The sequence below is a fragment of the Atractosteus spatula genome, chromosome 11 (genome assembly GCF_055471065.1).
Source record: "Atractosteus spatula isolate fAtrSpa1 chromosome 11, fAtrSpa1.hap1, whole genome shotgun sequence".
Lineage (NCBI taxonomy): Eukaryota > Metazoa > Chordata > Actinopteri > Semionotiformes > Lepisosteidae > Atractosteus > Atractosteus spatula.
This window is the reverse complement of record NC_142716.1, coordinates 33,886,358-33,906,456: the sequence shown is the minus strand read 5'-3', so window position 1 is coordinate 33,906,456 and position 20,099 is coordinate 33,886,358. Positions and strand designations below refer to the sequence as shown.

At 50.1% G+C, this 20,099-nt stretch overlaps 2 protein-coding genes across 3 annotated transcripts in view; one reads left to right on the top strand and one right to left on the bottom strand.

The window, feature by feature from the left end:
- The window catches only part of colgalt2b (collagen beta(1-O)galactosyltransferase 2b), a 31,202-nt gene extending 20,635 nt beyond the window's left edge, over positions 1-10,567 (bottom strand). Inside the window, exon 1 of the mRNA XM_088927279.1 lies at positions 9,998-10,567. Within this exon, the coding sequence (XP_088783405.1) occupies positions 9,998-10,233 (236 nt within the window). The 5' untranslated portion in view covers positions 10,234-10,567. The remainder of the gene's footprint in view (positions 1-9,997) is intronic.
- Positions 10,568-13,118: 2,551 nt separating this feature from the next.
- Positions 13,119-16,878, top strand: tsen15 (TSEN15 tRNA splicing endonuclease subunit). 2 transcript variants are annotated; one of them, XM_088927666.1, is made up of 4 exons: positions 13,119-13,389; positions 14,579-14,654; positions 14,799-14,934; positions 16,258-16,878. In XM_088927666.1, exons 1-4 carry the CDS (start codon positions 13,261-13,263, stop codon positions 16,442-16,444), a joined length of 528 nt encoding a protein of 175 aa, XP_088783792.1. In that variant the 5' UTR covers positions 13,119-13,260; the 3' UTR covers positions 16,445-16,878. The 2 variants fall into 2 exon arrangements, with proteins under 2 accessions (XP_088783792.1, XP_088783791.1); XM_088927665.1 differs by having other exon boundaries at positions 14,573-14,654.
- The last annotated feature ends 3,221 nt before the right edge of the window (positions 16,879-20,099 follow it).

Here is a 20,099-nt window from a genome sequence, read left to right as displayed (position 1 = left end):
GTGTAAAGTATAGACACATCTCTGTGCAATAAATACAGACTTACTGGATGATTGGTGATGGAGGTTTGTAAGACATTAAAGCAAAGATTACAATGTGGTTCATTTCACTTATTTATTGGCTCAGTAGTTTATTGATCCCAGATTGTAATCAAGGTAATTCTTGAAAGATCGTACTGAATCACCATCCACACATGGTCCTGTAGTGTGATCCAAATGCCCTCTTAATAAAGCAGAGAAAACTAATTTCCATGCTTTCTGAGTTTTAAGGGCTTTCTTGTCAATTGCTTTCGGGATTAAAAAAATAAAGTAGAGTGATTCTGAATTTCTAAATAAAGTCCCCACAAAATCTGCACTTTTTGCATAAGATGCCTGCTTGCACCTGACTGTAAACCTGCACTGACACTGAGGCTGCAAGCTCGCCATGCCCTGGTGAATTTCCTGTAACACAGACCCCACCCTGGCACTGCCTGCCAACCAGACGGGCTGGCTTCACCACCTGCTGACTCACACCAGCTTGGTTGTGCCCCACAGCAATGCGAGGGTCCCTTCATCACGGCACAATAGGCCTCCAGTTCCAAATATACTGTATGCACAGTAAACAGCTCTCAGCACTAATGCAGCATCTCTCTCGCAGGCACACTCCCAGAGAAGAAACTTACATTCCAAGATGAGGGCAGAATGTGCTGTTTTCCTGTACACTTAGTCATTCCATCACAGAGACAAGTTTAGTTTTGCACCACTGCCACATGCCATTGGGCGATAAATATGTATAAGTTAGTGTGTTTGTGGACAGTGTTGAGACAATATGTGCGTGAGTGACACACAGTATATAAGCAGTGTGTGGATTGTGTGAGAGTGACACACAGTATATAAGCAGTGTGTGGATTGTGTGAGAGTAAAAGTGTGTGTATGAGCACTGTGTGGATTGTGTGAGAGTGACAGTGTGTGTATAAGCAGTGTGCGGATTGTGCGAGTGTGTATGAGCAGTGTTTGGATTGTGTGCGTGTGTATAAGCAGTGTGTGGACTGTGTGAGTGTGTATGAGCAGTGTGTGTATAAGCAGTGTGTGGATTGTGTGAGAGTGACAGTGTGTGTATAAGCAGTGTGTGGATTGTGTGAGTGTGTATAAGCAGTGTGTGGATTGTGTGAGTGTGTATAAGCAGTGTGTGGACTGTGTGAGTGTGTATAAGCAGTGTGTGGATTGTGTGAGTGTGTATAAGCAGTGTGTGGACTGTGTGAGTGTGTATAAGCAGTGTGTGGACTGTGTGAGTGTGTATGAGCAGTGTGTGTATAAGCAGTGTGTGGACTGTGTGAGTGTTTATAAGCAGTGTGTGTTTAAGCAGTGTGTGTATTGTGTGAGTGTGTATAAGCAGTGAGTGGATTGTGTGAGTGTTTATAAGCAGTGTGTGTATAAGCAGTGTGTGTATTGTGTGAGTGTGTATAAGCAGTGTGTGGACTGTGTGAGTGTGTATAAGCAGTGTGTGGACTGTGTGAGTGTTTATAAGCAGTGTGTGTATAAGCAGTGTGTGTATTGTGTGAGTGTGTATAAACAGTGTGTGGATTGTGTGAGTGTTTATAAGCAGTGTGTGTATAAGCAGTGTGTGTATTGTGTGAGTGTGTATAAGCAGTGTGTGGATTGTGTGAGTGTGTATAAGCAGTGTGTGGATTGTCTGAGAGTGACAGTGTGTATATATGCAGGTATGAGGGCACACACAAGCGCCCTCTTTAATAGAGCAGGTAGCAAGGAGGGTTTGTGAAGAAGTGGGCATGTTCTATTTCCCCCTCTCTTTCTCTTTGAAGTTAAGAGCATCTCCTCAGCTCATTAGTTTCTGGCCTGCAGCACTCTCTGCCTGTGAGAGTTGGCTGCATGTGGACACCATATGCCAGGGACAGAGAGCTCACCTACTCACACAAACAGGGGTCCACATCTTTGTCAGGACATTTGTCTCAGATACTGCCCCCCAATACCCAACCACATACCTCTACAAACAGTGTTAAATATTGAAATAAAAAGAAGTGCTTGTGCACACACATGGACACAAGATCTGGTTCATGCATCTGTGCAAACACACACACAAGAGTGGAACAATCACAGCTCCTGTCGTGCACACTGTAAGGTCTCCCCTTACTTCCCCACCTCAGAACCTCCGAAGAGCACAGGAGTCATTGCGAACACGAGCGGAGAGCTTGCTCCAGACCCCCACCTCTCTCTCTCTGATCTCCATTTACAGTTGTGAGCAGGGTGTCACTTCTGGAGGACGTCTCCTGAGCTGCTGCGGTCAATGCTACAGTATTTCTACATCCGTGCTATATCCACAGCAGCTGTGGAGAGGTTAGAGTTCTGGGCTCCTTGAAGACTGTGGGCTCAAATCCCAGATGTGGTTGCATCTATGAGTAAGGAACTTCACCGTGACTGCTTCAGTAAAATACCTATTAATTCAATACGCGAGGAGTAGATCTCGCCGACAGGGAAGTCATCTGTTCCTACTACTTGAATTTGACTTATCAGAAACGTTTCTGCCACAAAGCCTCCACATCTGTAATAACACCCTCTAGTTTATTATTCTGTGCACGTCCAGTCTATGGTGGTGAAGTGCTCTGCAGGGCGCCTCTCACACGGTGAACATGCTGCTTCCTGTCTCGCTGTGCTGCTGTGTTTGCGTTACTATTTGTAATATCATTACTTGTCACTGCCACCTTCCCACCATGTGGGAGGAGAGAGCTGAAGCAGAGGACCTTCCCTACCGAGTCCAGTCCTCGCATTTTAACAAGCACTAGACCACAAGAGCACTGCGGGTACTGTACTGTATATCATTCAGGCCAGGGGACGGCAGTCCTGGTCCAGCAGGCTGTGTGGGTCATTTTCAAATGTCCAATTTCTACAGACAAGGAACAATCTCGTTGCGATCACAGAAGCCGGAGGTTTGTAAAATGTTGTTATAACGATGACGCGTTATTGCAGCGGGGTGCAATACTTTTGTGCATGAGGAGCAACGGCTGTGCAGCACTGTTAGTGGAATAGAGCCTTTTGCCATGCGATCCCCGCCCCCTCTGTCCGCTCAACCGCGTGCCTGCAGTTCCTCCTGCGAGACCCTGCTGTGCCCATTACACAGTGCAGCGCGGGGCTCGTGAAAACACGCGCCAAGTGCCTCCAAGCCGTGGGCAGTTAAGACGCCTCACTAGCGCCTTATTTACCACATTCTGCGCTGCAGGGAAGCCTGATGGAAAGTCGTTTTATTTTAATGTTTTGAATGGTCACCTTTTAAAAGAAAATGAGTGCGTGCGCTGTCCGGGGATTTAACATCTTGAAAACCGCGAGAACAGAAAAAACCCTCAAGCCCCGGGTTCTTTCCGCACGAGCTGGACGGACTTGGCTCGCGACCATGTGGTCACTCGGGCCATCAGCGACTGACCAGCTGAGCAGCAGCTGCCGTCCCTGACCGAGCGAGGCCCTTCAGGAACAGGACAGCGTGTTCAAGGTTTCGACGGCAGCTCAAGTTTTCGATGGAAATGCACAGGGTTAAGAAAAGCCGTCAGTTGTTTAAAAAGCTCGGGTAGTTTATTAAGAAAACGACTGGTTAGAGCCCTCCCCTGTTTTTTTTCTCCCTGCCTCCCTTCCTTCCACACTCTCTCTCTCCCTCTCTCTCCTGTCCGCTAGTCCGCCAGGACTCCCGGGCACCTCCGCACCTTCGTATCCTCCACCCCCGGCTCCGGCCAGCCCAGCCCAGCCCAGCCCCCTCCCTCAGAACAGGGCCGGCCGCCGGGACTCGCACCCCTGCCTGCTTATCACTAGACCCACCTCCGCTACGGCTGCATGCAGATCCGACGAGCCGGCCTGTCCCGAGTCAGAGTTTAAACTCAGAGTTTAACTGTTGCGGAATGTCTGACGGGAGCTGCTTCTGGGGCAGATCAGGCAGCCAGATCACTGGCGAACGGACGCGGTGGTAAACCTTTATTTGAATGACGTACTTATTAATGACGTGATTATTTTAATCAGAATGTGATACGGAAAACTGTGTAATACAGCAAACATGCCGAATTACTTTAAAGAAACCCTTAGTTCGTATTGTAATCGGAACAGTCGTTAATAAGGGATTCTGAAGTCTGCAGTAGCCCCCGCGAAGCTGTACCCTACCGTAGGTTACAAAGGCCCCATTTAAAATAGGTGTGTGTTTTGGGGCAGCGTGAGGAAGAGGCTCAGGGGCTCCTGGGACTCCAGAACAGCTGCTTCCCAGTAGCGTTCACGTCAAGCATTCAGAGCACATACTGCTGAAGACGAAGGTCTGGCCTGGAGCTGCCCTGAATAGGAGACTGTGTGAGGGAGAGACTGAGCGCTAGTGAGAGCCCTTTGATGAGAATTTTCCCCTTGGTGGGTCACTCACAGTCGCAGTCAGAATGTGCTAAACAAAGGGGCTGGACTGAAAGCACAGTGAAAATATAAAAATCCCCCGACGCTCTTAAAAAAGAACGACCTCTTAAACGACAGATGCACTTAACAGGCTCACGCGACAGCTACCCTTACAGCGACTATGAGCCCTGTAGCTGTTCCTGTTCAAATACTGGCTGTCCTGCCATGGAGAACTCAGAGATTCCACACTGAAATGAATGGCTGAGGGGAACAGGATGCGTGTCGTCCTGAACAGGGAAGATTGAGAGGGGATTAGTTGTAGGTGACCAAAGTACTGCGATTTCTGGGCATACTGATAGAGAAGCACGAACCCAGGTGCACAATGCAGAATCTGGGTGGGAGCACGTTTAAAACGGAGAGCACGAGGAAGTTCTTTGCACAAAGAGGTGTGGGTGTCTGGAACAAGTGACTCAGCCGTATCGTTGAAGCGGATACCTTGGGAATCTTCAGGAAAGGGATAGATGAGGTCCTTGGATCGATTCGGTGCGGTCAACCGAATGGACTGAAAATTGTCACCGTTCTTTTTCCCAGGTTCTTCTGTGTTAAGAAAATGCATTTCAATGGAAAGTAAACAATGCCTATACCAAACATACAATACATCTTGTGTCATTGTCTGGCATATGGTAGCTGAATAAGTAATTGTTTCCATCCCTGAACTCCAAGGAGGTAGATAATCTGAGCAGGAAAAAACAAGAGCAGAATATTATGCCGTTTTCTCTCCGAGACAGAAGGAGAGGAAGTGTAACACACACACACAAGGGCCATCCGATCTGTTTGTGCAGGAAATCCCCCGGGATGACATTTGGTGCCGGTCCTTCGGTTTCGGCCACCCCATCAAGCACAATCCGGCCCAGTGAATACCTCATTGTCACAGAACACTATCCAACAGCCCTCTACCTGACACTCGTGCCCTCTCTGCTTTCACTCTCTCTCTCCTCTCTGGCCCAGGCGAATGAATACCCCATTGTACACAGCACACAGCCCCTCTCCCACTGAACACACTGAGCACACAGCCCCTCTCCCACTGGCTACAGAGCACACTGAGCACACTGAGCACGCAGCCCCTCTCCCACTGGCTACAGAGCACACTGAACACACTGAGCACACTGAACACACTAAACACACTAAACACACAGCCCCTCTCCCACTGAACACACTGAGCACACAGCCCCTCTCCCACTGAACACACTGAGCACACAGCGCCTCTCCCACTGGCTACAGAGCACACTGAACACACTGAGCACACAGCGCCTCTCCCACTGGCTACAGAGCACACTGAACTCACTGAGCACACAGGCCCTCTGCCACTAGCTACAGAGCACACTGAACACACTGAGCACACAGCCCCTCTCCCACTGGCTACTGAGCACACTGAACACACTGAGCAAACAGCCCCTCTCCCACTGGCTACAGAGCACACTGAACGCACTGAGCACACAGCCCCTCTCCCACTGGCTACAAAGCACACTGACCACGCACGGCACACTGAACACACTAATAAATCCATAATTGCTGATTATGTTTGTTTCCTTCTGTCAATCTGTTGAGGCATAAGTAGAATGTAGCCTAAGGAACTGGCTTTTTTGATGACTGTTTACCTGTTCGCCTGCCACTAGTTGTGCCCAGTTATGAAGCGAAGTACTCCCTTTAGCGGCCTCTCAAAAATCTCTCTTTTTTTCCTTCTTCTTTATTCTGAAGACATGCGCTCCTGTTTCTGCGACCGAACCACATATATACAACAGAGAATGTGCATATTAGCTGTTTAAATCAAATAGAAAAAGACTGGCTTGTCTACTCAGTTAACTAAAGGAAATCTCAAATCTAGCTAAGCAGCCAGGCAGACAATAACGTGGCGAGTTTGTCGGTTTGCACACTTAATACAGGTGAAAGAAAATAGTCTTTCTGAAACACAAAATGCTCAATAGGAAACCCTTGGTGTGTTGCTTTTGTACAGTCCTTCTGAAAAATCTGTGTATCTTCTCACCATTCAAAAATAAACGTTTAACACGCCCTCCACAGGCGTAGTAGCCTACGCTGCTTATCGCTGCTTTTCTCTCTGCTTTTTACAACGAACAGGAGGCGGGGCGCTTGTGCCCGGATGAGATCAATTAGGTCCAGCATTTTTTTCCTAACCAGAGAGCCGTACTAAATCCAGAAGCAGAATCGTCAAGTGACGGGAAAAAAAACTGAAATTGGTTGGACTTTTTTCTACAAGCAATAAAGGGCACTTGGGCCCATGAGGGCACAGGGGCGGGGGCTCGAGCCACTGTAGCCCACCCCCTCCCTCCTGAGTGATCCTGATTACTAGAGAATCGCTTGATGGTGAAACTCTGTAGCGCCCAGGCCAGACCTGCTGTACACCCTGCCAAGACCAACAGCACTGCACTGCTACCCAGACGGCTGCAGTTCTACAGCACAGTACTCACACGGAATTTACTCTGCCAAGACCACACTTTCACTCTTGTCACTACCAGCGGTCCATCCATTGCTTTTGTCTTCTGCTCTGCTCATTAAAAGGCTTTGTTTCCACAATACAATACCACTGAAGACAGGCTGTGTGTTACTGCTCTCACGGACTTTTACTATGGTATGTTATTGGATTAACACACTGTAGTGCAGAAAGGAGGCCTGGCATAGGAGAGCTTTGTGCAAGCAAGGTGAATCAGAGTAAAACCATGGTAAGTCTGACCACCATGTGTGCTTCAAACTGCAGGCTTGTTCTTGCTACAGAACAATCTACTCCCACAGAGCCTTCCAAGTTATAACTCTTTTAATTAATTATTGTGGCACACCACAGTCCTGCATCACTACCAAGCATTCTGCAAGGTATCTCTTCAGCTGTGCACCTGAATACATGCCTGTCAGGATGCACTGACTCCCTGTGTCACAGAACAGCTTGCTTTAACTGAGCGAATGTCACTCTTGATAAGTGGGCCGGACAGCCAGCGTGTGGATGGTTATGGGTTATGGGTTATGGGTTATGGATGGTTACGCGTGTGGAATGTAGGGGTGCACCTGCAATCCTGTCAGAATTTGCCCCAGGCCAGTTCTGTACACTACCCCCCCTCCTCACGCCTCCAATTCTCCAAATTCTTTAGCAGCAGAGTGCGAGTCTGGTGCTCGGCTCTGACACTCTCGGCTCAGACACGCGAGTTTGCCCTTGGTCTCCCGGGGCGCAACCTCGACAGCATTCCTGAGCGCTGAGCCCCCGCAGCCTGGTCCGGCCCTCCACCCCAGCAGGGCAGGGAAACCGGGCTGCCATTGCGCGGCAGTGTGAATCGCCCCCGGCTCTACAAGGCGCAGGCTCCTCCACACACTGTGCTGAGGGTAAATATCTGTGCTGACTTCACTTCATTTCCCTTCTCCACGCCTGCCTCTGCAAGCTCACATCAAGGAAGAACCGTGCTTCCAACCTTGCGCTGGGCTGAGATGCAGATGGTGATGAGGGAGCTCGCTCTTCCTCTCCCTGGCCTCTGGACGTGACATGACGGTCAGCGTTATGGCGGACATGCTGCCCGCTCAGAGGAGGGGGACATGCAATATGAGGGGGAGCATTAGCGGTCAGGGACTGGGAGTTGACTTTCGGGGATCTTGTCACCCAAAATCCAGTGTTTAGAGAGCATTGTGGGTCCAGTCCTGAATCCATCTGCGTCAGAACCGCAAACCCCCCAGGCCCCTGCTAGGCTCTTCGATGCAGGCTCACAGAGGAACAAGACCTTGTTCTTTTCTTGTGTCTTGCGTTATTTTATTTGACATTATCTGAATTCCATCATGATCTCCAACCTCCTCCATTATAAGTGCCTTGAATCTGCTCACAGAACGGTTCAGTGAGAACTCTACCAGACATCAGTACAGCCATTACTGATAATTCACTTGGCTGATAATGAATGCAGTTGTAAAACGTATGTCCATATACGGTACATATAAGCTCATAATTGCTATTGTTGGCTATAGTGTTTCTTTGAAACAAAAGCCCTAAACCAGGAATACTCTGTGAATATGGTTCTGCAGAACACAGCCTCTGAACAGTGCCTACATGCAAAGTGCTGCTGCTCTGCAAATGATTCATGCAATGAGCTAGAGATAGGAGACACTGTAGATAGGCTTTTATTCCACATTCACAGAATACATCAAACTTATTTTCCCAAGCACAGGAACCTCATCACGACCCTGCTCTGCTCATCTCCCATGGCTGTTCTCTGAGCTGACAGAATTCAGGACCTCATGAGGAAGTGGCACCTCTGAGCACGCATTTCCAGTCACCAGTGTCTGCCTCACGACGAGGGGCGGCAGGGAAGCTCCTCCTGGACTCACAGCTGCTGGAGAATGAGCCGGTCTGGGGGTCACCGCTTTGATCCCCTTGTTTTCCCCACTCGCAAGCCACATCGAGGGAGTGTGGATCCGTCCCAGTGGGATTCAGTGGGAGAGGATAGCCCTGTTTCTACGGAGAAGTACCCCACTCAGGCTAGTCTTAGTGCAGACCACATCAAAATCGGGAGGTCTGAAATGATCTTGAAAATGAAAATGTGCCACATGCCTTGCGCTTGTGTAACTGGGGCTCAGTCTCCAGCAGCATGGTGTCAATCGGACATCCTGCGGCTTCATCTCATTACTCAAGGCAAACTCGGTTACCCTGGGACAAGCCGTCAGAATCCCCACGCCAAAGATCCGGACTGGGGTCTGCATTTAAAAAGCCTTGATGCAAAATGATTCACCTTATTCTTTTTTCAAAGTTTAAATTGAAACAGACTTTCCTAACCCTAGTCAATTGCTCCTGTTTGCCCTGAAGATTTCGACTGCAATCACATTTTTCGTCGAAGCTTTCGAATCATGGCTTTACTGGAGCGCACGATAGGTGCTCACGGATGGCGGAGTCTGTGGGGGAGATCTGGCACCGCCGAGCCCTCAGTTATCCGGCGCATCAATCAGGTTCTAATCGGCAAAGTCTAAATAACAGGTGGATAAGGCCTCTGCTCCCACAGGCGACACGCAGCTCGCTTAACCCAAATCCCCCGTCAAGGTGCGCGCAGGCCCGGCAGCTTGCAAACCCACATGAAAGACCGGGCTGACGAGTCAGCGCTGCGTGTCTTCTCCCGCCCCTTCCTCTCTCTCTCTCTCCCTCCAGAAACGCAGTAATGATCCCTCTCCTTCTCCCAGATTTGAACATGCACCACTTCAAAAAGCGCACCCTCGGCGGAGCTGTCAGAACGGGTTATAGCCCAGGCGGATGGGGTGCCGGAATTCGCTGCCGAGTCAGGCATGACCGACTCGGGCAGAAGGGGATTAAAGTTTTAAAGTCACCACGAACCTTTTCAAAGTCTCTGCTGTACCAGCACGGTACGCAGACGTACTGTACATACACACAGTAAACGCACCAACCGGAAGGCTCAGACGTTAGAAATCTGCTTTTGAAACTACCGCTTTAATTATTTTATCACGGTATATAGGCGAGGCTTTAAAACCCTGCTTAAACGCGTTTCGCCACTTTACACGAACAGCGCTTTTCTCATTGCACGCTTCCCCGAAACACTCGTAACCTACCTGACCGAAGAAGGAGAGAGTGTACCGAGGCAGGTGAACGGGCTCTTACCAGATGGCGATGCGCTCCTTGGGGTAGTCCAGGCGTTCAATACAGCCCAGGTGGAAGGGCAGGCTGTGCGCGGCGTTCCTGGCCAGGATGGCGATCAGCACTTTGGGCTTAAGCAGCGCGGACTCGGGCCGGGCTGCGCCCTGAACCAGGGTCATCAGCTCCGAGCCCGCTCCCGAGAGAAGAGCGGCGAGGAGGGCGGCGAACACCGCGAGGGACAGGAGCCTGACGCTCGGCATGATTCCCCGGAGAGCACCGCTGTCAGCGACGACCTGGGCTTCGGCGTAGCTGCCTCGCCCTGCTCCGCTGCTCGCTCGGAGAGAGAGAGAGACTGGCTGAATGAGAAGGACTTTTCCACAGCTCTCTGCTCTGGGGCTGGCGTCTCTTCCCCCCCCTCTCCCCACCCCCTCGCTCTCTCTGAACTCGGGTATGCGGTAGGACCCCCAGCTGGCTCTTTCAAACAATGTCTTCACAAGAGCAGCGCCCCGCCGTCGGCCCTCTGCCCCAGCTGTAGCCCCACACTGGGTCCGGCTCGGTGTGCGGAGCGCTTACTGGGTCAGCGCGTGAACGCGCGTTCCCATGGAAACCTCCTCTTCTGAATGTGCTACAGGCTGTAGTCGTCTTCTTTCAACTTTTTTCTTTTATCTTTCTGGTCTGGTGTTACAGGTTTAAACGTCATTCCAATATTATCCCCCTAATCTCGCACTATCCCGCTTCACTGTATTCAGTGAGAAGAAGGGTGGTTGTTTTGCCTAGTCCAACGATCCCAGTTGTTTTGGCGTGTCCTGCTGTGTCGTCATGGCTGTTTGGCTCCTGTAAACCGGTCCCAGCTGACACAGTATTCCTGAAACTTTTATAAATCGATGTCGACGCCAGATTTGTTTAACGTATTACAATTACACAAAACGTGTAGAAATGCGCACTAGCACAAACGGTTCAAAAGCGCGACACAAGTCCGAACCTTGTTGCTACTGCGTTAAACAGAGCCTATAGGTGCTTGTCGTTTTAGGTCTGGTCCAGCTCTATCGTCTCAGACAGCTGTAGTCTGTGTAGGTCGCACTGTCCTGTCTCACCAAAGCTCTGGATTGAATGCTCTGGAGCCACCGTGTGTTTGAGTGATGTGTGTGGCTGGGCGCAGGGTCTCAAGACGGGCACGGTTTTAATGGCACCGGTCCCAGGTGCCAGTGGGAGGCTGGGTGCCAGACATTGCCAGATTGCTGCAGCAGTGACTACAATCGCATTTTTCATGTATGAGCGCAACCGATGGCTTTGCCTTGTGTCTCGTTAACAACTTCTCCGTCTATTAAAAAAATCCCATAAAATGCAGTGGGTGAGGATTTTAACTTCACGGCCAATTCTTCCAGCATTCCACTGTATTACCATTTATTTTAGTACTCCACTAATGTAAGTCTTCATCTACTTCTTAGACTGCTGATAAAATTGCTGTATTAGTGAAGCGTTTTGGATGTCGTGTTGTGACAACTGTCGGTGAATACAGCCTGCGAACAAGCTGAGGTCGTGAGAAAACGTTTCAGCTGTGTTGCCTCTCCAGGTGTGGGGGGATGAGGAAGACTGCGAGAGTGTGGGGGTTTGAGGATAGAGCAGACAGCAGAAATAGCTTTGTGAGGACGGTGAAGGAGAAGGTGAACAGGGGGCCATAGAGATGGAAGTCTGCGAGACAGATTCCCGAGGAACCGTGATGGGCAACAGTCTCAGCTAAGGGGGAGATTAGAAAGGGATTAGTCGATACTCCCAGCCTGTTAAATCTGTTACACGTGGGAATTCTATTGACTCTTCCACCGGAAATCAATTTCGATCAATTTGATATGGGCACTGTATAACGCGGAGAGTGTCCTAATATTACAGTACTTGTGCTGTCGGGACTGAGGTTCCACCAAGACACGGAGGGACTCATTTTAACCCCCAACTCACGAACACAGGACAGCCTTCCTGCAGTAGAGTTCTTAGAGATCAGCTCAGTGTAGCAGCTACTGTAAGCGGCACAGTCCTGTCTTCTTGCCGAAAAACAACTCGGGAGCACCGCTGCGATCTGTACACACCCACCGAGCCGTCGTGCAGCGAGGCGCGGCTGCTGTGCCAAGCGCCTTGGACACTCGCGGAAAATTAATCCCCACAGCTCGGCTTGACCTGAGTCTCTGAGGGCGCTCGCCGACAGCGCCTCACACACTGGGGCTCAAACAACCGTCCCCCCGCAGAGGAAAAACACACTTGGACTGTGGGTAAAGAGTGAAAAATCAAACCGATTCGTCAGTCTCTCCCACCCTCTCTCGCTGCTTCCATCGTCCCCCCTCTCTTTGGATGAGCAGTTCAAAGCGTGAGGACACGACCGGTGACCTCACTTCACAGCTGCATAGCACCCAGGTGGCTCTAAACACTGTAATAGAGATTGTCCAGTCATTCATTCGTTTGATTACATATTTAACCGGCAATGTTATAATCGGCATAGCTCGGCGTGGTCTAATAATGTAGCAGTGTGTGTATACTTGGCAGAGCAGAGTGTGGTGTTTTGTGGCGCAGTCTGGGTGTGAGTACAGTATGTCGTGTCGAATTAATCCGGAGGCAGCACACCAGAAGACCGGCTGTCGAGAAGCTACGAAAGCAGACAACTATATGGACAATGGTACTATTTCAAGCTGGGCTTTGTCTCCCTCTAGTGGAGAGATCTGGAACTCTCAAACCTCACTAACTACACATAGCGCTGACATGACTACAACAACCAAAAAGCACTGCGAGCAGATTGGGAACGTATATTGTAAAGCGAAAATTTTCCAAATGTTGTATACATTAGGCTTGTATTTTATTATTAGTTGTCAAAATGGAATCATAATTGTCACAACTTGTTTCGAATTGCACTATCATTTTATTCATTCTCTGTCTGCCCTAAACCCCAGACCTAGTTTCTAGTGACTGACAGGCAAACGGGCACACTTTGTAAGTTTTTTGGTTACTCGTCCAGACTTTATTTTCTGTGATTTATTTATTTATTGTGGTAGCGGATTAAATTGAAAATGGGATTAAATATTACCACACGAATCGTTTGCTTTAAACGATGCAGGCTCGAGTATTAAAGGAATGTTTAAGGCGGAACCTAAAGTCTGTGCCTGGAGTTTCTTGTCGGACGGAGATGTAGTCGGGCGCGGGGTGTTAGTAAGGAGCATGTGGTTTTAGATACGGAAAATTGTGAGAAAGAGCCGTCGGTTGCTCTGTCACAGCGATGCATCTCTGATCGGTGGTCAGCGAGAGAGATGGACGTGGAGGTGACGGGGGCCTCGGAAGAGGGGTGTGCTGCGGTTGACCCCGAGTCTGAGGAGAGCCCCAGGGGAGATGAGAGACAGCGAGGCCTGCCCGCAAACTGGATACTGCAGCACCCCAAGGTACCAATTCAGCCGAAAGCCGAATTTATAACACTCGCTTTACAGTTGCTCTGCAGTAGTCCTGCAGTATAATTACACACGGAAAAGGGAAGAGAAGAAATGATTCACTTGGTGAGGGGTGTAGAACCGTTCTTTTCAAGAGCTTTCTAGGTATTTATACACCCAAATAGCCGCTGTCTGCTGCTGTAGGAGCGAGTAGTGTCCACCCTGTAGTAGTGCGAATCTTCTAGCCTGATCTGCTCAGAGCTCAGAAGCTAGGCAGGCTGGGTCTGGTCTGGTCTGGTCTGGTCTGGTCTGTACTGGGGTGCAAGACCTCCAAGGAGGAAACGGCTGCTGGTGTTGGTGGACCAGTAGGGGGTGCTCTTCCCTGTGGGCCACAATGCAAGCCAAAGCACCCTTGTGGGGAAACGGCTATAGGTGGAGCCATCCTGCAGATAATATACTAAACTGAATTGCGTGGTCAGTGAAGATCCCGTGGCACTGTTTGTAATAATAATAATTGCTTACACTTATATAGTGCTTTTCTGGACACTCCACTCAAAACACTTTACAGGTAATGGGGATCCCCTCCACCACCACTGGCTGGATTAATAATAATAATAATAATAATAATAATTCATTACACTTACGTAGCACTTTTCTGGACACTCCACTCACCCACCTGGATGATGCAATGGCAGCCATAGTGCACCAGTACTCTCACCGCACACCAACTATCAGTGGGGAGGAGAGCAGAGTGATGAAGCCAGTTCATAGAGGGAGATTAATTAGGAGGCCATGATTGGTAAGGGCTAATGGGAATTTTAGCCAGAATGCCGGGGTTACACCCCTACTCTTTTCGAGAAACGCCCTGGGATTTTTAATGACCACAGAGAGTCAGGACCTCGGTTTTACATCTCACCCAAAAAACGGCGCCTTTTTACAGTATAGTGTCCCTGTCACTATACTGGGGCATTAGGACCCACATAGATCGCAGGGTGAGCGACCCTCTGCTGGCCACACTAACACCTCCTCCAGGAGCAACCTTAGGTTTTTCCAGGAGGTCTCCCATCCAGGTACTGACTGAGCTTCAGTGGGCTGCCAGCTGTGAGTTGCAGTGTGATGTGGCTGCTGGCAAATTTCTCCTGCTCCACACCCACGCCTGTGTGAAGTGTGCTGTGCTCTGACGGTGACCCTGTCTCAGTACCAGGAGCTGATGAGCCTCGAGCTGGGGGACTCAGCCCAGGTGTATGCTGCCTTTCTGGCCTACGTGGACCTCACAGAAGGTGGGTGTGTGTTGGTGTCTGTGTACCCTGTCTGTGCTGGATTGTGTCTGTGTGTCTAAGCTTGAGCGTGTGGCTGTGCTCGTGGTGCGACAGGGACCTGAAACTGCTCTGCGTGTGGGCGCCTGTCTCTTGTCCCCTGTGCAGTGCGGCAGTGGCAGGATGTGTCCTGCAGGGGGAGCTCTGAGCTTCAGCTGGTGCTCCTGGAGGGGCGGGAGAGAGAAGGCCAGCCCACGCAGCTTGTCGTACCGGTTCCGGCCCAGAGGTCCATCAGTCACAGCTGGTAAGAAAGTGCCAAGTCAGAGGTCAGAGGGCAGGGGGCGGAGGGCAGGGGTCGAGGTTTGGCAGGAGAGTCGGGGGGGGGCTTCTTGCCTCACCAGTCACAGCTAGCGAGACTTGGCTCAGCATCTGGACTGGCCTCAGGAGGGAGGAGGAGTGGAAAAAATGGACAATGGACCTGTTTGGCTCAGGCCTGGTAGGTCTCATTGGCTGCTCAGAGGCTCAAACCACACACTGCCGCCCTAGTGTGCATTTAAACCAGGGTGACGCTGTCATTGGAAACAAAATCACTTTCACCTCCTGAAACTGGGATCCTGGAGCAAAGTCAGTGGTACAGAGGAAGGGCTTTGATTTTAGCCGCCGGATTGAGAAAACGGCGGGAAAACTTTCAGCTCCGTTGCCACGTATTCCTTAAATTGCTGCCAGGCCCCCTAAGAGATGAGAGTGAGTCACGAGGGACGCAGTGAGAAAAGGACGGGCAGTGTTCTGAAACGCGGTGGGAGGCCGACCCAGCCAGGGCAGTGACTGGAGAAACAGTGTCGCTGTCGCCCTGTTTCAGATGAAAAGCCAATCAGTTGTACAGTAAGTAACAAAGTAACGGTGCCGCTAATTGACTTAATGCACTGAAGCAAAAAGCATCACCTCTAAGTAAAATCATTCTGTGAAAGGCACAGTTGGTTCTCTCTGCTGGGCTATATCTCCATCAGCAGTGCACAGATGGCACAGCACCTCCTAAGTCCTGTTTTCAGAGACTCAGTGTCCCCGTTATATAACCAACAAAGAACACTACTGTACCTGCCCTCTAGTCTGCTCATGTACACAAGTTCCACATCTTTGAGCTTGCCAGCTCAGCCACGCCTGCAGGTTTCAATCACGCAGGCCTGACCACCCTGCACAGCGGTCGCGGCTTCTACACCACTGGGAGCTGGAACTGGATCTAGCCTGCGATGCCATCGCGTCTGCAGGGGAATCTGACCGCGCGGCTGTCACGTGTTCGTGAATGGGTTCCTCTTATCTCATTGCACAGGGGGGTGATTGTTAGCTGGAAGGCGTGAGCACATATATATATATAAAAGAGACTCCGGGAAGCCTGCGGACGCAGACACAGAGACGGAAGCTCTGCTCTGGGACAGCCCTTCGCCAGGCGGGCCCGTGATCTGCTCACCTGCTTCCTCGCGGAGTGCCTGGAGGAAGACTCCCTGCGTCTTGGGAAGCCCAGGCCGTTTCTGAACCGGCAGCGCTGCAGTTGCAGGGGTGTCTCCTGGCCCCGAGACTCACAGGCTCCCTCTTCCCCTTCCTGTGCCTCTGTTTCTCTCCTGTCTCCCAGGATCCAGACGCTGCTGGGCTCCCCAGGCCCTGGGGGGACCTCCCCAGCATCCATTCTGCTCTGTGCTGTGGCCCCCGACTCCAGCCTGGTCTACCACCGGCTGATCGCTGGCCTGCTGACCCCCAGCCCCCCTGAGGACATCGTGGACCAGGATCACCGGCAGCACCGCAAGAGGCGCCTGCGCTGAGGTCACGGGGTTAATGGCGTGGCACACAGGGCTCATGGCCAATGCTACAAGCCACCTGAGGTCATTTCCAGGTCACCACCGCACATAGGAGGTCCTGACACTCCAGTGGCCGGGTACCATTGAGGGGAGCGATACCAAGGGCACAAAGCTTCTGGACACTGCAGACCAATCAGTTGTGTGGAGCCTGCTCTCTGCAGTGAAGAAGGCTGTGAGAATCCGGACAGAGACTGATCACTGATCTGGAGGGAGGAAAACGGTGGAGAAGCTAGGCAACTTTTGGGCAACTGGGCACCAACACACTGGCACCCTGTTTAACCTACACCACGTCCCCTTGACATTCAGATCCCCACTGTACTGTACTGCTTCTTCACTGGATCTGCTCAGAAGCGCTGTACAAATTGAGGAACTCACGAATCATAAATATTTTTTTAAAAGGCAGTGTCATTTTCTCCATTTGTGAGCACCCCACCACAGACAGATGATGTAGTTTTAGAGTAACAGCCAGGAAAGTTTGTTTCTTTATGAGCTGGGGCTTGGCAGCTCCCCGCCTGCATTCTGCTCACCTCTGGAGTATGAGCTCACTAGTGCACGTTTTCCACAGGCCCAGGCCTCAGACTAGCCAGTGCGCCGTTCCCCTACTGCCCACCAGGGGGCAGCAGAGCGCTTCTTTTGGTCTTAACACCCTTCACAGTTGCTGGCATTCAGGGCCGCAGGGCCCTGAGGTTTGAGTTCCAGCCCAAGCCCTAAATTAACATTGTTGATCTGTTGATTTGCTTAACTAGGCCTATTTAGCATGATTTTGGCAAGGTTTCGTTTTAGGCTGATGCTTTAAATGAGGCGTTTAGTTTACAATATAGTAGCTGGAAACCCTTGAGGCTTGAGGGAAAAAAGTGCTGCATGTTCTCAGTTAGTCAAAGACGTTGTGCCGTTAAGTAATGGAGGCTTTGGCTGGAGAGCAGTGGCCGACTGCTCTGCAGATGGCAGCGTGAAGGATGGTAAAGTCCCAGTAAACTCCTGTGGTCCTGCCCCAGGGTGTTGATATTGAGTATGAGGAATGTTTGAGCTGTTTTCTTCAGTTACTTCTCAGTAGGAGCCTGAAAACGTTTATGCTGGGAGTCAGTCGGGTCAAAGAGCGGCACCTGAGATCAAGCTTTAAAAGACAGTGCAGTACAGGGATTGGGACAGCAAGAGTCTGCTGTTGCAGACATACTTATTAGCCTCTGGATCTTATCTGAAACCGTTATTTACATTAAGTAAAAATACTGTGTCAAATTATAGAGTTGAGAAGGATACAATTGCTTATAGAGGATGTAACGTTTGCAGACATTATTATTTGCACCCTGGATCTTAAAGGAGTTAATTTAGCAGAACATCCTAGCCCGTAACTTTCAAGGATGAATGGCTGAGAATGATCAGGATAATTTTAAGGGGTGAGGCTGCCGATAATTTAAATAAATAGCACATTAACAATGATTAATGAATAAGATTGTTGGGCGATAGGGATGGCGTGTTCTGGCCTGAGCTCAGCGCTATTGTAACAGATTTCGGGTGTGGAAAGATAACTGGAGGTTTTTGCTCTGATAGCTCATTTCTATCAGCACTTCAACACATTGAAGAGGAGACATACAAGAGCAAATCGTACACCATTCTTTCAGTTTTAAGGGCAATTTAACATTCCAGTCCTGTCTCTTAAGTGTCCTGGTGATTGAGGTGCCACACGCCTCCCCCCCCACGCGAATTTCACCCCAGTGTCCAAGCCTCCTGGGGGCCTGATGTCAGCAGACCCCCGAGGAGCAGTGGTGGGAAGCCAGACTCCACAGTCTGGACCAGTGGCCCCTGGCCAGTGAGAAGGAGGGGGAGGGGGGGAGGTGTCAAACAGGTTCGGGCTGCTTGAGATCAGCTTGCGGGTGCAGTCTGAACCCCAAGATCCTGGCTGAATGGCTGCTCCAGCCACCTTACACCTTACCTCTCTGCTCCGATTTCTCAGGTCCCCACCTGTTCTCCCAGGTAGGGAGGCGCTGGAATCCGCCCCCTGGGCAGGGTGCTGCAAACGCAGAGGCAGGACTGCTCTGGGGGTCCTCTGAGTAACAAGCGAGGAATCGTTCATCTTCTCGTCTGCCTGGAAAGGTGCAATTAGCGTTTCTTAACTGAAGGTTAGCAGATGACGAAACAAGCTCAAATTCCATGCAGCTATCGCTTTATTCTAATTACCGGGAGGGTGCAGTCGATACGTAGAGGGAGGGAAAAAAAACAGCTAAGCCTGGAGACACCTATTGTTAAGCCTGGCAAACAAAACGCGCGCGATTACTAAAGAAACGATCAGAAGGAATAATTATGTGGTAGCAGTCGGATGGGTGCTATTTAAACTGCAATTGTCCGTTACGCTGCAACGCCTCTGTCGGGGAATTAAAATAAGCAGGTAATGCTTACTTCAATGTCAAGAAGGGGAGCGCTGAAGCCAGAGTTAATGTTAGTCTGTGTCTTTTTGATGCACTTGACTTTTAAAGGCAAGTAGTTCTGGTGGCAATTAACTGTACTAGCGGTATGCATTAAGCACTTACCCTGTGTGACTCACCGCCCAGAGAACTGTGGGCTCAGCAACTATTGCTGAGCTATCATGAAGATACCTGGGTTTTCCAACTCATCCAAGCTGGATCACAAGGTGGCTCAGTTTTAACACACGGGGAGTCACAGCCTGGACTTGAACTGGGAAATTCCTGACAATAAGCCCTGTACTTCAGCTACTGGACAGAAAGCCGACTGTCACCGTGTGGTATCTGTAATTGTGTTTAAAACGCTGTCTTTAGAATAAGAATATGTTAACACGATCGCTGACATCTGTATTGACGAAACCCTGTCTTTATAATAAGATGCACATTTGACACAAGCTACTGGGAGGACCTCGGTGGTGCCCAGTGGGGTCCTGGAATGGAGATCCAGAGCAGGGACGGGTGAGAACAGCACGTCCCAGGACAGACACCCAGGCTTCCCATTCTTACAGCAGAACGCCAGGCTGCCTGTCTCCAAGACACAGCAGCTGCGCAGTCAGGGCCTGAAGCAATAACACTCCAGGCCCAATTCATCTCAAGCGTGCAAGCGCTTGCGTCACGTCGGCTGACTGGAGCATGGAAAAACATTTCCCTTGAACACGTCTAGCTCCCGTTTCCCCATTTCTCTCATGAAACAGATGCACCCAGAAGCTTTAAAGCCGTAAACAGCATCTTTTTTATGGCTGCTGCCATACTCATGGAAAAACTGGGCAAAAGAGGCCATCAATCCTGTTAAAGGAAGTGGAGTACATGGTGATTTAATTACTGGAGGTTATGTTCACTGTTTGACGAGGACTATAAAAGCTGCAGGGTTGAAGGTTTTGATTACTGATGTGCTGTAGGCGGTGCGAGATGGGATTGGACCTGTGAGCCCAGGTACCACGGCCCCATTTGAGTTGAGTTTTTCGTGCTCTTTTTTTAAAATACATTAATCATACAAGCCATCGCACCCTGTTTAAAATAATCTGATAACATCCGCATAAACACAAGCGCTAATCCTAACCCAAACGTCCTTGAAATTACATGTAAAAAGCAGAAAGTGGTACTTATGCAGACAGTATACACCTGCTATTAGAGGTGTAAAATGACGGTGTCCAGGGGTTTTG

Excerpts from the sequence above, each read along its gene's own strand:
- tsen15 (XM_088927665.1), top strand. The coding sequence starts at position 13,261 with ATGGACGTGGAGGTGACGGGGGCCTCGGAAGAGGGGTGTGCTGCGGTT. Across the intron at positions 13,390-14,572 it reads GGATACTGCAGCACCCCAAG|TACCAGGAGCTGATGAGCCT; the intron begins GTACCAATTCAG and ends ACCCTGTCTCAG. Across the intron at positions 14,655-14,798 it reads CTACGTGGACCTCACAGAAG|TGCGGCAGTGGCAGGATGTG; the intron begins GTGGGTGTGTGT and ends TCCCCTGTGCAG.